The 17,484-nt window shown below is 40.8% G+C and overlaps 1 protein-coding gene across 2 annotated transcripts; it reads left to right on the top strand.

The window, feature by feature from the left end:
- The first annotated feature begins 2,494 nt into the window (after positions 1 to 2,494).
- Positions 2,495 to 17,380, top strand: mex3a (mex-3 RNA binding family member A). 2 transcript variants are annotated; one of them, XM_064351490.1, is made up of 2 exons: positions 2,495 to 2,771; positions 7,718 to 17,380. In XM_064351490.1, the coding sequence occupies exons 1-2, from the start codon at positions 2,495 to 2,497 to the stop codon at positions 8,818 to 8,820; spliced, it is 1,380 nt and encodes a 459-aa protein (XP_064207560.1). In that variant the 3' UTR covers positions 8,821 to 17,380. The 2 variants fall into 2 exon arrangements, with proteins under 2 accessions (XP_064207560.1, XP_064207556.1); XM_064351486.1 differs by having other exon boundaries at positions 2,495 to 2,921.
- The last annotated feature ends 104 nt before the right edge of the window (positions 17,381 to 17,484 follow it).

The following is a 17,484-nucleotide window of genomic DNA, read 5'->3' as shown; positions in this document are numbered from 1 at the left end:
AGACACAAATGTGTCTAGATTGTGTACACCTGAACTGTTTACAAGCATTATCTGAAAGAACCCAGCATTCCTCTTGGAATGGAACACATTTTATATTGCCTCATCGCAGTACACAACTGTAGAGCATCACAGAGATGATTTTTTTTTATTTGGTCATTGTTCCACAGAATGTTAGGAAAAGGATGCAAAAAGCATGACTGTCCATGAGATTAACTTGGACTCCTGTAGAGCAAAATTAACTCAGAGCTTTTTTTCCCACATAAGTGTAATTCACTTAGGCCATAACTCTTTAAATGATCACTCAATCTGTATAAAACTCAGTGCATGTAAGCAACACTGCATTATGTGCCATATATTGAAATACCAAATGGATAAAACTTACACCTATCTATAAAACAAGTCAACTGGTCTCATTTCAAATCACTTTTTAGACTAGTAGTATCTTAAATGGACCAGTTCTGTAATGAATCACAATCTGAGCAACATCACAGTCAGATTAGGCCACTATATTGAGTAACTGCAATGATTTGCATTTCTTTGGCTGAAAAGGACATTTTGACTGTAGGCCTACCTGACAAAACTTGGAATGATAATACTGTATAAAAAAAAATAAATAAATTAAAAAAAGGTAACAGTACATACAAAATAGGTTCAGAGACCCTATATCATCCTTGATTTGTCCCTGCTTTGTTCCATTTCCATGTTGTCTTTGTAACTATTGGACAATGCAAACCTGATGCATTTCTATAATAATAAATGAATTATGTCATATTAGTTAATGTCTGAAGGAAATGGAAAGGAACAGGAAGGACACAATGCCACTGTTTGCACTGAAAGGAACCCCAGCATGCAGTATTGCACTGCCAAAGACCAAAAACGTTGCTGCTGTAACTCAATTAGTAGTTATCATATGAGTCCACTCATTAGAAGTTTAGCAGAGTATGTTCAATTTTAACCAGCATGCACAAGAACTACAGTTTTGAAGTGTGTCAGCCAGTGGAAATTATATGGATGACAAATACTGTAAACTGTAACAATTAAAATATGTAATTCAATTATGACTTTCAAATTGGATACTCAAATCAAATGAACTGTTCATGACCAGTGTGACTTGGGTCAGTAGGCCTACAGTATGGTTGTATTACATTAGAGGCCTCCTAACGATATCGTCAGGGCATATAGCCTACCAGAAACGTTCACAAGAAAAGGTACACCGTACGTGTAGCATCATTATAATTAATTTAATTACCAGCGTCAAAGTAGGTAGATCAGCTGTTTTTATTATTAAGAAAGGACATATTTACATATTTTTATACAAATGCGCCGCCAGGCGTGGCCTTTCAAAAGCATATTGGCGAGACCAGGACTTCATCGAGCAGAAGTCCTTTGTTCGAGGCATGAACACGAGTCACAAGTACTGCTGAAGATCTGGTTACGGGAAATGGGGAGAATTTTCTCTCTCTTTTTTTTTTGGTATAAATATAGATCACGAGGGGCTGCTTCTGTGGTACTGCAAAGACCACGCAGACAACTCCCTCCCCTTCTCTTCAAATAGTCCCACTCTCACACACCTCCCTCAGTTGGCTACAACATAACCGGGGATAGCACCAGCGCAGTGACCTGCTACAACCTCAATGCATTTTATAATGATGGCCAGACAGGGGTGGGGCGGCCGGCGTGTTTCACCTCTGTGGTGTTCGCTTGTCACGCTATACCTTTAGCACTAAATAGCCTAATCTATGACATACATTGATCCGTAACTGAAAACCATTTACAGCAAAACAAAAATAACATATCAATCACTATTTCAACAAAATTGTAGCCCACACAATAAGAGAGCCATTCCAATAGACAAAAACAAGTTATTCCCAACATAGGCTGTCCCTCTAAAATCTAGACCCCTGCTTCATTATTTTTTCGGAATGGCTAGTTGGCTACTTCAATCTGCTCTGACGACTTACTGCCGAATCAACAAAACATGAATCCTCTCCGAATTGCAATACACGACAAGCTCTACCTTTTGGAACTTTGCGTTGTCATTGTAGTCTCGCATTGCACTGAAACAAGACCATTTTAGAATGAGCAGAACACGCGAGACACAGCGAGGATGGCACAATATTTCTGCAGCAAGCTACCTACTTGAAAGGAATACACGGCGGTTGCTTTTTTTGCAGCTGCAGCGGGGTTTGCAACCTGAGACGGTCTGGTAAAATGGGAGGGCTGCTGGATATGTCTTCGGCGAGGAGGGGACGATGTAAACCAGACGGGGTGGAGTTATGAATTTGCCTTGCCCCTTTCTGTGCAGACAGCCCTCGTGCCCCGTTCGCCTTGATTCAGGAGAGAAAGAGAAGGCAGTGGATAGAGAGAAGGGGTTGGTTCATGGGAGGGACTACTGGAAAAGGGGAATTGCAAGAAGGAGGGGGCGGGGAGGCGGCACGGGTGCTGTTTCTCCAGTCTCTTTTCCCTGTCTTTGTCTCACACTCTTTTGTTAGCCATGCCTAGCCTGCTGGTTCTAGCAGGGATCATGGAGAAAAATGGGGGTTACGGCGGGGATCTGGCCGGCTCCGGCTTCGGAAGTGAGGGGCTGCTTGTGCCGCCCGACGAGGAAGAAGACGACTCCCGTGCCCTGAGGGTCGCGCTGGGCCAGTTGTCGCTGTTGGGTCTTGGGGAAGCCGAGGACGGCGGCGGGGCTCCCACTACTGGAACACTAGACCGGAGTAACAACAACAATAACCACCACCACAACAACCACACCAACAGTGTTGGAGGAGGTGGGGAGACTGGGCTTTTGCCAGGGAAGAGCAAGTTATGTGTCCTGTACGATGGTTCCTCAGCTGAAACGAAAGGACGCGGCTGTAACATTACCGAATGTGTCCCTGTGCCCAGTTCTGAACATGTGGCCGAAATAGTAGGGAGACAAGGTAAAGACAACACAAAAATGTTTGATTCAAACTTAATGTAAATGATGTAACAGGCTAAATCTTTCGTAGCTATAAACGTAGCTGTGCGTGGGAAGACTCAGATGATATCTCGTGGTATTGATATAGAAAAGGGAGTGGTAGCCTATTTCTTTTTGTTTTGTTCTTCTGTACGTGGCTTTCACTCACCACAGCCATTACCACCTTACAGTTTTCCACTCTTTGTGTGTATCTCATCCAGTTAAACTGCAACAAAAAGAGTGGTTTAAGTGCTACTAATTGATTTTTGAAATTGTGCATCCAGTACTTTTGATCAACGACTGGCAAACGTGCGTACACACGCACACACACTGTAAGGCACGCGCTTGCTTCCTTTGTCGTGTGTACCCGCGAGACTATTTCAAATCACTCAAAGTGCTGCTGGTAGCCGGAGCATGATGATTATGAAGTGTCTGAAAGCCCACTTTTTTCACTTTCCGTTACCGTTTGCTGTGTTTTGATACCTTTGTGATATTCAAATTGTCATTCTCATTTCGACCCATTTCAGTCCTGTTAATTGTTTTCATTGTGTTATCTCTTCATCGGTCAAATGACGAGTGCCTGCCGTTACTTTATTACTGTAGCCATTCTTGAATACAAGTTAACTTTGTCGCAAAATGATATCATTTGCCGCTGAATCTGTAGTTGGTAACACGCATTGTTTATCGTGGTCTCGAGAAATATTAGTTTTTTGCTGCTGAATTTGAATGAATGTCATTTTATAGCTTTTCTGTAGTTAGGAAAGGGATAGGCTGACGGTTGTCTTCTTTTCATAAGACCGGTTGACGTTCGATCATTTTAGCGCTCAGTTAGACTTCGCTAAATTGCAACTGCTATGGAAAAAAGATGTGAAACGGTGAAAACTTATTAGCAGATGGACAGGTACTCAAATGAACACTCCCATGACCAATGGCAATATTAGTTCCCAGTTCTGAAGTTGATGTAGTGCATACCCTAGCTACCTTTGAATATTATATGGACTATGTCGTGATTGTAGAAGTGCACTCGGATCGGCTGGCTTTCTTTACAGTCAGCTTGTCATCTTTAGCATGATTTTGGGCCCATGGAAGTACAGATCATGTATGAACCTTGCACTGTGAACTGGTTTTTGTGTGGGCTTGGCGTTGAAGCGACTGGGGGTTGTGGAGAAGGGCTGGGGCTTTGAGGGGTTCCTGAATATTCAAGAGGAGTCACGCCCAGTACCCCAGCACAAGAGCCTATTTCTCATAATGGTACCTTTTTAAAGATTTGAAAATTAATGGGCTCAAAACTTTGTGTGAATGCAGATGCAGCACAAAATAATACATAGTAATGTCATGTTTAGTTTTGTGCCATACTTCTGTCTTCCAGTGCAACACTTGCGCATCCGGAGAGTTTGTAGTGAAGCTTGCATGGTAATGGAGTAACAGTGCAGTCGTAGGGTGGATTCAGAGGGCACAAGTGTTGCAGAGCTCTTTGCTCTGACTGAGAACTGCTGACTTGCTGGATTTGGCATGAGCTCCTTATCATCATCAATATCCTAGTAGTTAGTTCAGTTTCAAATTATTCCTTTGCATGTGCATGAAGTTTTTGTTAGCTTTACCTCAGCAGATGAATATGTTTTTTTAAACCTTTCTTTCAATGTATTTCTTATGGATGCTGTATTTTACATTTTATTGCCAGAGCTGTATTTCATGTTGTATGTATGGGTGGCCAGCTCAACATCTTATTATTGCTCCTAAATACTGGATGATGGATATCTGCCCAAACTCAGTTAATTGTTGACTTACTTAAATTGCACTATAACACATATGTATGTGTAGACAACTTCATGATCTATGGTCTATGGTATGAAAACACCTTAGCAAATGCAGTGGCGACCTCATGAGTCTGTGATGATCCGTTATTTGTGATTATGAATGTGCCTTTCAAAAGCTGCTGCCATCCCCTCAGCTCATAGAACATTACATCACCTCAGCGGTTGCTGGTGATCTTTTGTTACCCTCCCCTCAGGTCTCACAGTTCAGATCTTAGGAGTCCTGCTGGAGAAGTGACAGTTTAACTGAAATATTAGCATTTCTTTAGAGTATGGGTCGTACCTTTCAATGAGCACACCAGATGCTTCTACGCTTTATTCAGGTGCTGCTCTTGAATTGACATGAATTATTTAACACTTTCTCTTCCTGTTTTATTTTTTCTGGCTGATAGTACTAATTCTGTTGAATTCTGTGATACCTCATATTGCCTAAATTGATATACACCAGGTCTCCTGAAAACAACAGCATTTGCTAAACATTTGTACTTAAAAAAATCAGTAGCTCACACAGTTTTAGACTACATTGTGTAAACAAACTTTCTCTTGATGGGAAGATGTTGATTTATTGTGATGATTGTTATGTTTAATTGGAATTTGATCAATTTATTATTGCCTCCAGTAGACACTGGCCTTATTTAAGGTATTCATTGAATAAGCAGACTATAAGAAACCGTAGGGATGTGCTTGTGTGAGTGAGTGCGGTGTTTCCAAGCTGTTGGGTTTGTCTTTAACCAGCATTGCTCTCATGTGTCAATGAGTAAAAAGGTGATACAAATTTGGAGTGAATACAGTCATTTAGAAATTTTTGTAGCGATAGTAAAAATGAATATTCAAAGCCTGTTAAAAGATTCCTTTAATATCTTTGCCACATAACGCTGCTCATTAAATATATGATTATAGATGTAGTTAGAGGGGTGTTGTCCACATTTGTCGAGTTAACTGATGGAGGAAATCCCACAATGCTTTGCAGTGCTAACACCTACTCCTTTGCTGTGGTTCTGCCCTGTGCTTATGAATGGCTCTCAGCAGTGAGGGGAAGCATTGGCTCAGTGCTGGGGAAGGAGCCCTCGCTGACAGATGCCTAATCCAGCATGTTTGCCTCTGATGTCACGGTGTGCGGCGGTCCACCAGGGACGCAAGCTGTGATGTGTCATGCGAAGTGGCCTCTGCAACAGGGATAATCCTCACAGGGTCCCCATCGATAGAATCTGGCTGGCTGTCCAGACCTAGGCCTAAATGGGACGTGTGGTGGACCACACCTGCTGGCCTCTGGCATCCTACGGGTCCGCAATTAGACTCGCTTCGCTGAGTGGTAATATTTAGTGTTCTTGCTTTGATTGGCTTAAAAATGAAATGATGCTGGATCTTTTTCATTCCCGCCCCAGGACGCCTCTGTCCCATAGCAAGTTCTGTTCTATAGCATAGGCGTCACAGCACTGTATCGGATAAATTCTAACGTGACATGTTGTTACACCGATGATCAAAGCGCTCAGAATACAGGGGTTCCCCATCAGTGATGCTGCCTTCATGAAGAAATGTGTTTTTTTGTATAAAATATTTTTTTAACGGGGTTTGTGTAAATTGGTGTGTATGACACCGTGTGCCGTTAAAACATTGCCTTTTGTTTCTTGTCTGACAAGCCGAGCTAAACGAAGCAGATGGTGTCAATATTAGACTAAAACTGTCACACACTTCACATATTCATATAACTTGATATCACATAATATTTTTGCCTATTACAGCACCATTACAGCTACATGGGCTAACCTGGGAGGAAACAATACGATAAATATACAATAAATTATTTGAATAATGGCTGGTCATTTTGTTAGCCCCTGTCGCCCGTACACATTTCTTTTTTGATTTTCTTTTCTTTTTCACATAAAGAGTGGACTGAAATGGGGATGAAAATAATTGGATTAGATTGAGTAGCAGATGGAGAGAATGGTGTCCAGACTCTTTCACGCTATTCACGTAAATTTCTGAATGCGTTAATGTCACGTTCGTTTTCCTGGCCTTCGCGGTCCAACGTTAATTAAACAAACAAACAGTGTAACGTGGAAATGTTGTTTATTATATACAGTATTTCCAGGTTTGAACATTTTTATTTAGAAAACATACACTCAATTAGTATGAATTTAAAAAATGGCTTTATCTGCTTTGACGGATGGTCATGTCGAGATGGGAGTGGGTAGCCATCACGCAATGCTAGGTTCAGAATCTGGGGGAAAAGCTTGTGAGAAAGAAGCAGAACATCTCCTTTCTGTCCTTTCTGTCTCCATTGTGAAAATGAAAAAGTGGAGTTCAGGTCTTGAGCTTCATACGAAATAACGATACAGAATATTTGATTATGCAAACATTAAACCATAAGATCACAAATCAATTACGCTGGTCAGTAATCATATACTTGGTGACAAAAATGTAGAAAAATCCACAGTTGGCCTCTCATTAATATTCATGAAGGAAACCCTGCATAAAATACAGATAATTCCCTGTCATTATTCATTTTTCTGCCTGAAAGTATGCACGAATGCATATCTCTTTGTAGTGAGTTATTATTTACATGGAAAGAATTGGGAGTTTTGTATCTTGCCTGGGGTAGCTATCAGGGTTGTGTTATTTGAATGTTTCACATGTGGAGCAATGGAAAAAGGCATATCTCTCATATAGCAAGCTGTTTAAATATCTCTGGATGTGGCTCTGAGCCTTTGTGCTGTGGAATAGCACCGGCATTGTTACAAAACACTTGTGTATTTGACGGCACAAGTGTATTTATTGACAGGGTGTAATATGCTGGAAAAAATACAATGACACCACTTCACTAGTGGGTGAAGTGTTCTGTGGGTGTATTAGAAAAGCTTCTTTTTCGGACAGAATCCCGTTCAAGTGCCGAAATTTAAACTGCGGGTTTCTTCACCTTCATTCAAAACCTCTCCTTTTTTTGTACCTCTCTTTTCATCTGTAGGGTGCAAGATCAAAGCGCTTCGGGCCAAGACCAACACCTACATCAAGACCCCGGTGCGCGGCGAGGAGCCGGTCTTCCTGATCACCGGGCGGAAGGAGGACGTGGCGCTGGCGCGGCGCGAGATCATCTCGGCGGCCGAGCACTTCTCCATGCTGCGCGCCTCGCGGAACAAGCTGGGCGTGTCCTTCAGCGGCTCCGCCCCCGCCCCGCTGCCGGGCCAGACCACCATCCAGGTGCGGGTGCCCTACCGGGTGGTGGGGCTGGTGGTGGGGCCCAAGGGCTCCACCATCAAGCGCATCCAGCAGCAGACCTGCACCTACATCGTCACGCCCAGCCGCGACCGCGACCCCGTCTTCGAGATCACCGGGTCGCCGGGCAACGCCGAGCGCGCCCGCGAGGAGATCGAGGCCCACATCGCCTTCCGCACGGGCGGCCTCCACGACCTCAACAACGAGAACGACTGCCTGGGGCCCGAGGTGGGGAACGGCGGGGGCCTGGAGAGCCGGCTGCAGCAGGTGTGGGGGCTGCAGGCTGGCCCCCGCAAGCCGCTCACCAGCAGCTACCGCCAGAACTTCCCGGACGGCGTGGTGGGGGGCGGCGACGGAGGGGGAGGGGGCGGGGCCATCTACGGCAAGGGCGACTTCCCCAACGCCAGCGAGAAGCCCTGCTCTTACTTCGGGTCCGAGGGGACCCAGTGCTGGGGGGACCCCGACTACCCCAAACAGGTGGCCTTCTACGCGCAGCAGCGCTCCAAGAGCTTCGGCGGGCTGCCGCTGCCCCTCAGCAGACTGTCCCCGGGCCTGGGCGAGCCCTGCGGCGCGCCCGGCTCCGCCCCCTCGCCCCACTCGCAGGCCCGCCGCGCGCACAGCGAGCCCATCTCCGCCAGCGCCGCCTTCCCTGGCCGGCTGCCCGTGGCGGACTCCCCGCCGGCCGCCGCGCGGGACTGCATGACCTGCTTTGAGAGCAAAGTGACCGCCGCCCTGGTGCCCTGCGGCCACAACCTCTTCTGCATGGAGTGCGCCATCCGAATATGTGAGCTGAGCCACCCTGAGTGCCCCGTCTGCCACACGCTGGTCACGCAGGCCATCCGAATATTCTCCTAAAGCCCGCCCGCCTTTGTTATGCTTTTTATCCTCATTTTTTTTATCAAATATTTTTTCTATGATTATTTTATGATTTATTTTCCAGAAGATATAAACAAAAACAAAAAAAATGAACAAGCAGATATTTTAGAGCGCTGCTTGATTTAATAAAAAGTATCAAATATTTTTTCATTTTTTCTTTTTATATATTTTATAAAAGGTTTGTTTATTGAAAATATAGTGCTTAGCTTTTTGTTTTCCTGCTACTGTTTAATGATTACGGTATACAGTAAGGGGCGTTATAGCAAGGAGAAATAATGTGAACATTTATTTTCGTTATGATTTTTAAGTAATCAGGAATGGATTTTATTAGGAAGGATGAACAAGACCCGGCTGGTTTTGTCAACTGGTTTCCTTTAGAAAATGTGCAGATCTGCTTAGTAAATTATGTCTGTGCAGGAAAAAAATACTGAAAGAATAGAGGCAGTTCTCCACTGAATTAGGTAAAGTGAATGCTAAGTTGTATGTAGAAAACTTTACTGGCAAGTGCTGGAGAACCATAAAATATTAATCGTGTGGTTTTTACCTGTGTTATGCAGGCATTCAGGAGGTAAAGGCCAGTAGCTTTGGCACCCTTCCAGAGTGATTTCCCATTACCAAGTCCTCTCTGAACCTTTTTAATACCGATTAGCTTAATTGTTCAGTCGTCTCAAGAGCTCAGATTTATGGAGAACGTGTGTGTAAACTGTACTGTACGACGTGAAGAAGTCTAGAATGGTTGTGTAGGTTTGAATTTGGGGTGTTCTACTTAATTATGGTGCGTAAAAATGAGCGTTTCTACCCAGAATAAATAGTTCAGGAGCGTGTGCTCCTCACCCAGTCCTTACACCTGCGCTCAAACGGCAGCGAGCGCTGTCCCTTTAAGGTCTCTAAGGTCTCTGAGGTCCGGGCCCGTACTGTCAGAGCAGGTGTCTCAGTGTGGACTGGAGATGTCACCCTAAACTGGAGTTCTCTTCCCTCTTTTTGAAATTCTTTTTTTCTGTCAGAGCAGCCAACCCACTGGGTCTTTTAGCATATTGTTCAGGTGGAGTGAGGGTTCGGGCCATAGTCCCCCCCCCCCTTTTGAGAATGAGTGAAATGACAGGCCAGGTGCAGACTGTGGGGGACCCGTCGCCTTGGAGCGGATGGGGAGGCGGGCCCGCCCATGGCCACAAGCGTATTCCTCAGTGGGGTGAACCCCCCCAAGTCCCCCCCCCCAATCCCCACATCTCACGCACAGAAGGCCAGTCTGGGTGCAGCTGGGCGGGTAGAACCCCTCCCTACACTGCTGCACAGGGCTATTCCCAATGGGGAACGGGGAACTCCTTTGTCCTGAGATACACAGAGGCTTTGAGTGCAGAGGTTTCAAATTAAAAGCCGTGCTGGTGCTGATTATCTAGCATAAAGAAAATCAAATGTCTGGAACATTTGTTTGTTAATATCCATTAAACCCAATATTTTGGGAATTGTGTCCTGTTAAATAAAGAATAAATAGAACCGTGTCTTAAATACTGGATTGAAAAATGTCAGTTTTACCAGCATCAGTATGTAAATTGTACTGTAAATTTGCTCTTGTTTTGAATTCATCTTTAAAGAGAGATTTTAAGACCTGATAAGGCTAGAGATGAATAGTAAGTGTGATATTTTGAGTACTGACTCTCGCCTAACTTGGGGGTAAGCCTGAGAGAGAGAGAGTGTGGATCGAAGTTTCCATTGAGCTGGCCTGAATGCCGGCCTCCTGCAGCTGCCCCCTCAGAAACGGCCGGTGGGATGTAAAGACCTGCGGCCAATGGCAGGCCGGCCCCAGGCTGCGGGATGAAATCAGACGATTCTAATTGACAGGGGAACCTTGGAGACGCCCCATTTAGCCACCACTCAGCCTGAATCAAATTACACACTCTCTGCTCGCCTCGTGCCCAGATGGGGCGTTTAAGAAAGGGGGGGGGGGGGGAGGGGGAGAATTAAAACCGTTGGGGTGAAAAAAGGGGCATATTTTTTGGGAATGGCTGCTCTGGAGAAGAAAAGAACATGCACAAGGCTGTTTTTGAGAGTGGACAGGGACTTAAATACACTTGCCAAGGGGAGGAGACCGAAGTGTGCTGTCTATCTGCAGTGAGCATTGTGCTTCGGTTAAAATAATTTTAGTGATGAATAGGGGTTTTTTCAGTGCTTTTTTCTTCATAAAGCTTAATGTTAATAAGAAGGAAAAACAAAATGGCTCCGGAAGTCAACAATTGTGCAGGAAAGAGACAAAGAAAAGCAAAAGGCTTGTTTAAATAAATGGCCAAAAAGAACATTAAGGGTAAATCGTTTCAGGATTAGATTGAATAGACGCCCAGCTTGATGTGTGAAAGTTGTCTTGCGGTCATCCACAGAAACTCCCAGAACAGGCTCAGTCAAAGATGAAACGTACACTTATTTATATCTGTAGGATGGGCTACCTATGAAGGTCTTACAAGCAAAATAAATGATATTATTCTTTTTTGTATTAAATGTGTTTAGTTATAAACAAAGCAAAAATTTTTTTGTTTTGGACAGAATTATCAGGCATTTTGATACTATAAAAATATTTTCCGTTCATGTCTGAAATTGTACTATGAATTCAAACCTTAATGTAGGTTATGACAGTAGTAACATTGGTGTAAGTTCATCATTGCAGGTTATTGCCAAGGCATGTAGTGCTTTGGATGAATGGCCCGTAAGAAACAGAATATTTCACGCATATGAACAAGAATGTCTTAATAAATTTGGGGTGGGTGCGACTCGAGCTGACTAAACCTGAGACCATGCAAATTTACTTAAAAAAGCACCTTATTACATTGGAAATTCACATATATATGAATTTATATCTATTTATATCTCACTGAAACCAAACTGACCACTTGTTGTGACTGTAGATCCTGTTTACATATTTCAATATATTGATACCTTATCATATGTTTGGTCTTCTGATAAGGCTCTTCATTTAACCAAATAAAATTGACTTTGGGGAATTTGCACTAGATGAGGTATACAGTGGGAGGGGCTACACCAGCCAGTAACAGTACATGATTGTCTCAAAGCTAGGGGATTTTTAGGGCCTATGCTGGTGCTTTGTAGTACAGCATATATGTTTACAATTGGTAAACCCATATATAAAGCTATATTGTTAGGTAGATTTTTGTTTTTACCAATTGAAAATTAGCTCCCTTTTTTATACCAACACACAGGTGTGGTTTTAACTGTCTCCTTTTCAGCTCTGTCCACCCACCCACCCCAATGGTAAAAATTAAAGAATGTTCGTATGTATGTATAGTCAGTCTGTAGATGTGAATCTATAGATTAAACAGCTATGGCTATGATTTTATTTAAAATTAATTGAATGAATCAATTTATTTAAATATTTATTTGACATTATTTTGATAATTGACGCTTCAGCAGAAGTTCCTTTGTTTTAAGTGTTCTTTAAATGCATATACACACATGCACGTGTTTAAGTTTTAGAGGAACAGTTTAGTCCATGCTGAAACAATAGTTCAATTTTTAAAATCGGCCAGAAGAGAATTGTAGGTTATATTGATTAAGCAGACTGCTAAATTCTTTAGTATGTATTGTGGTCTTTTAACATTTCAGTTTTAATTATCCACGTTCACAAAATGAAATGTATAAAAAACAATATTTTTCTAAAATGCAAAAAAATCCCATGTAATAAATGCAATCAGGTTCTTTCTGTGTGTATTTAAAAAAAAGCAATAATTAAAATTGTACCTAGAAATGTAATCAAATGTAATTTCAGTAAGCACTTAAATTTTTACTTTTAAATCCCAGAGCATGTAGACCAAGACTTCTATGGGTTCAAATATTTGTTACACAGCTTGCTTGAACCATCCTATAAATGTAGTTCTGAAACATATGAGGACCATCCAGGACCTTAAACATTTGCAGTTGAAAAGTTGCTGCTCAGCATGTGACTCAACACAACATATACTTACGCCAAAACCGTGAAACATAACAGGCATTGTTGCTGAAGTCTGGTCAGTTTTCTTTTCATATTCACTGTGGTTTAGAAAACCATTATTTCATTCATCAATTTTCGACTCATCAATTTTTAGTCAATATCTTAATAGTGCACAACTGTAAAATGGAAAACCTGTTATCTTTAGAATGTATGTGTTCTTTCTCTTTTGCATACGTTGCCATTTTAAAGTATATATTTTTTCCACTACTCTACCCTAATGTTAAGACATCATAAATGTGCAGCAGTGGCAGAGGTTATGATGTAGCAGGAATGGCTTGACTGGTGGAACCTGACAGTTAGCTGTTTTCCATGTATTATTGTTCGAAACACGAAGTGTTTTCCAAATGTATTTTAAGAGATTATCTTAACCACACCTTCAAGCAAGTGTCATTTCCACTTGCTTGACAGTGAGGTAATGAATTAAAGTGTGTTACTTTAAGATCCCTTCCCACTTATTGCACTGGGCTGCTACTCCTCTTTGGCAGTTTTTAAACAGTGAAGAGCCTTTTAAATCTTTATAGGGAGACTTTTTAGTGAACAAACGTCCCTTTAAAGTTAATATATTACACAACTGTGATCACAGATCAGAATTGCACTGTTAAATGGAACAATTGAATGATAGCAATTGAGGAATTTCTTGTTTCCCTTGGTAGATGTTAAAGTTTGTACAAAACGCAAACAGGACAAGACCAGAGCAAGGTGAATGCAATGTGATTGATGATTACAGAGGGCTTCCTCGCTCTTTCATTTGCTGACAGCCTTTCCCTTACTCCAGCGACCAGAGGATATTGATGCCTGGTTAAAGTATTGAGCCAAACGTAACACTTTCTTTTTTTTTAAAGTAGCATTTATTAAACATTTATTATGCTGTATTTACTCAAATTTAGGCTTAAAGATTTATCTGAAATTATAGTAACCATAAGCATATTATGAAAATATATCTCAGTGTTTCAGCTCAAAAATATTTTGTGTAGATGACTTATGAGTACTTAACCATTCTTTATACTATTGCTATAACTTATATATGAAGTCCTCCTTATCCTTGGTTGGAAATACTAGAATATTAAATGTGAATGATGGTAGCCAAAGAGTAAACTGTTAAAATAAAAACTAAAAAGGATAAATCATTTTGACTTGTAGTAATTATTAAATCTTAAGTTTAAGATTTCTACATATGTACTTTACCTAATACCTTTACCTTTACCTAAGTCTAATAATGGAATTATCTTTCATAAAATGTTAGGCTCAAAGGGAGGTGGCTAAGACCAGAAAATCCAGTTATGTTCTGATTTCTCGATTTCAGAAGTTTTTCAGCTCCAGTCAGATATTCTTGTCTGTGGTGCTTTTATAAATAGAATCTCTCCCATAATGGCATATTACTTTTTGTCTTTTTTTCTACCCAGCACCTTTTCTGAAAGGCAACAGAAAATAGTATATACCTGCAGCATCACTATTATCTCCCAAAGAGGCCAAATATAGATTAAAGATGATGAATTCATAATTAGTATTTAATATTTTAATTCAAGAGAAATTATCCAAACATTTATAGTGGGACTTGTCACTGGTTGTGACAAAAAGATATGTTGATATATTTCATGGCACCTATACACTAAATTAATGTTGGGGAATTTTATCTTCATGATTGTGTTATATTCCATTTAAAATTGGTACTTACTGTAAGGGCTAGGCTTTATCCTCAACCCGTTATGGTAAAATATTAATATTTCACCATAATACCATTGTTTTCTTCTCCACAAATTTCGATTATTCAATATTAGTCATGTGAATTTCATAAAGATCATTTAACAGGCTGCTCTGAAGTAGTACAATGTTGTCACACAAGGTACTGAGTAATTAACTGGGAAATTTAACGAAACAGAAAACTGGAGGACGATTGATTCAGTTTGCTCCATGTCTTTTCAGGGGAACTATATTAACATTTATTTACTTGTGATGGTATTCTTAATAAATTGATTTACCCAATGAACCCACTCAAGGCTGCATCCCTTTTCAAAGATGAGATATTTCAACCTGTGCTATGAAGCGCAAGTATTCTTCTTTCTCTGTTTGAATGAGCTAATACTGCTCCCTACAAAGTCACCATCATTGCTGTTTTCTTCTTCCATTTGATAGTGTCCTTCACAATCAACCAGACTGTTCTGTTCCCAAACTACACTTCATTCTCTTAACTGATAAGTGAACCCAAACGGCGTGCTCATCAGAATATGTTTCAATACAATCAAGTACCCCTAATCTGTGATTTAAGAGTGACTGTAAATGATGACTGAAGTAAAGCAGAGTAGTTATTCAAATCCATTTCACCTTCCAGATAAGGTTTGCAAGATGCACATTTGGATGTAAAAACATCCAAACCCCACCCCAGTAATGCCCTCCATTTTCCGTTTCTGTTAGACAAGTTATTCCGTTTTTTCATGTTTTGTTTTTGTTGTGGTTGACACGGTAGTATGTGAGGTTTCACTGCAGAAAAAGTTTGGGTGCTTCCGCTTAACATTTTCAGGAAGCAGCTGAAGAGACAAAGCCTTTCTACAGTTTCTTATATTCTATTTTGCTAGCATGGGTCATTATTTCATATGAAGATGGGGGAAAAGTCAGTATCAATGTTATTTATGAAAATTTTAAAAAGAAGTAAACATATTTATGAGTAACCTCAACATTTTGTTTTTTAATAACAAATACAAAAAAGTTAATATATTTGTAAACGCATGAAGCTGGTTTCTAGTAAAATTATAAAAAAAAAATCAAAAAGTTTTATTTATCAAGGTTAAAGAAATAGCTCACACTTCAATGTTACAGGATTGAGGGGTTACATGTCTCCCCCATGGTTTATAATTTAATGTCAGCAACACAATATTCTAACAGACATTGCAATCGGTGCAGAATTTTGATGAAAAAGTGATACATTTATCAGACTTGGCGGCCTTTTATATTATCCCAGAGTGTGCCGTTTGTGCTTTGTGTCCTGTGCTCCTCTCAGTACATTTCTTGGTTTAAGTTAAAATGGTGAACAAACAAAGGATTCCTGTCAGATTTAACTGAAACAATGCTCTAGAGCAATCTAGCTTAAATAGATAAATAAGTCATTAAAAAAACCTTTAACAATTAGTCTTTCAGTGAACCAAAAATAGATTGCATTATGTTTCTTTATTGTAAAAGGATATTATTGAAACTTTATATGAAAAGGGTGCCAATTTGACTTTGGTGAACATTCCAGTCCATTTTATGTCCTGTTTTTTTTTTTTTTTTGCTCTAATCAAAACACAGCATTTGCTCTTATTTCAGTACCCAGAATAAGTATCAGTGGGTTAGAGGGAAACACATATTATTCATATACATAGATCCATGCTCACACATATATATCTACTACATGTGATTAATTAAAAAAAAAAAACCAAAACCATCAAGCAATATGTGTGTTTCTGGGAGGGGGAGCATGCACACATGCACACACAAATGAAATTAAGCCTTGATTGTTTCCTTTATTCAGTTGTTATGTGTCATCAGGACTACATTTGGAATGGAAATACACACAGTTCTGCTACAGCATTTCCCAGAAGCTTTTGGATATATATAGATGCAATATGTAGTAGATGTATGGTAGTCTCACGCAAGCATATTCATAACATAACTGTACAATTTTGCATGTTTCTTGTGTCGTCACCTAGACTGGAGAGCAGCTCTGGGCCCTGTGAAGAGACAACAAAAAGGTCTCAAACAAGCAATTTACACACAGGTGTCAGCTGGCTGTTCTTCAATGTAGATTTCCATAGCGGCCAGCCCATTGGCAATGGAGTAGGAGGCGTGGTTTATTTAGAAAGTAACAAATGGCAGCGAGGAGGCCGTTCCAGTCACTCAGTGAGTCTCAGACAGTCTAATTTTGTGAGGGGCGATGGGTACACTTTAAAAGATTTCCTCTGAGAACGAAGATGAAAAATATCGGCTTGGTGATGTCTACCCTCACCTTTTCGATCAAACTCATTTTTTTTCAAAGCATGCAGAGTCAAAGTTCCAAATTGAGTGTACAAACACAGTATGGTAAAGTAACAAAATTTGTGTGAAATTAGTTTCACAAAAGGAAAGGTGAGATTTTCTGGGACTGAAGCTGCCTCTTTAGCCAGGCAATGTTGTATTCATGAAGGGTTTTTGCAGTTTGACGGTCTGTCTTTGGTAGCTCTCAGAATCTTCCAGCACTTGTAGAAATGTTACATACTGATCTCATAGTGGTCTTAGTGCATTAGTTATGGGCCAGCAACCACTGGTGCCATTTTCTGATTTCTCTGTGACGAGTAAGAGGGCTTTGGCATGTCCAAAACATGGCTGGCCATCATGTATGTCTCCTTTGAACCATGTCACAGTGTTTTCATGTCTACGAGGCATGTAACATTGCCGATTGATTTCCATAGCACATGTACTCTGTGAGTTTTTTCTTTTAAATATATTGATGCTGTACTATTAGTTTGTTTCTTTTTTAAGATGGTTTAAAATGTAATGTAAATGTTTCTAATAAAATCAAACAAAGTACGAAAACAGCGTTCTGTTCTCCATTAAAATTTATATCAGTGGCTTTCTGGAATAAAATTTTATATGAGGGAAACATTTCCTAGAACAAGAGGATGGTGCTGTTTTTCATG

The sequence above is a fragment of the Anguilla rostrata genome, chromosome 1, assembly GCF_018555375.3.
Source record: "Anguilla rostrata isolate EN2019 chromosome 1, ASM1855537v3, whole genome shotgun sequence".
Taxonomy (NCBI): domain Eukaryota; kingdom Metazoa; phylum Chordata; class Actinopteri; order Anguilliformes; family Anguillidae; genus Anguilla; species Anguilla rostrata.
This window is presented reverse-complemented; position numbering and strand designations above follow the sequence as displayed.

Excerpts from the sequence above, each read along its gene's own strand:
- mex3a (XM_064351486.1), top strand. The coding sequence starts at position 2,495 with ATGCCTAGCCTGCTGGTTCTAGCAGGGATCATGGAGAAAAATGGGGGT. Across the intron at positions 2,922-7,717 it reads CGAAATAGTAGGGAGACAAG|GGTGCAAGATCAAAGCGCTT; the intron begins GTAAAGACAACA and ends TTTCATCTGTAG.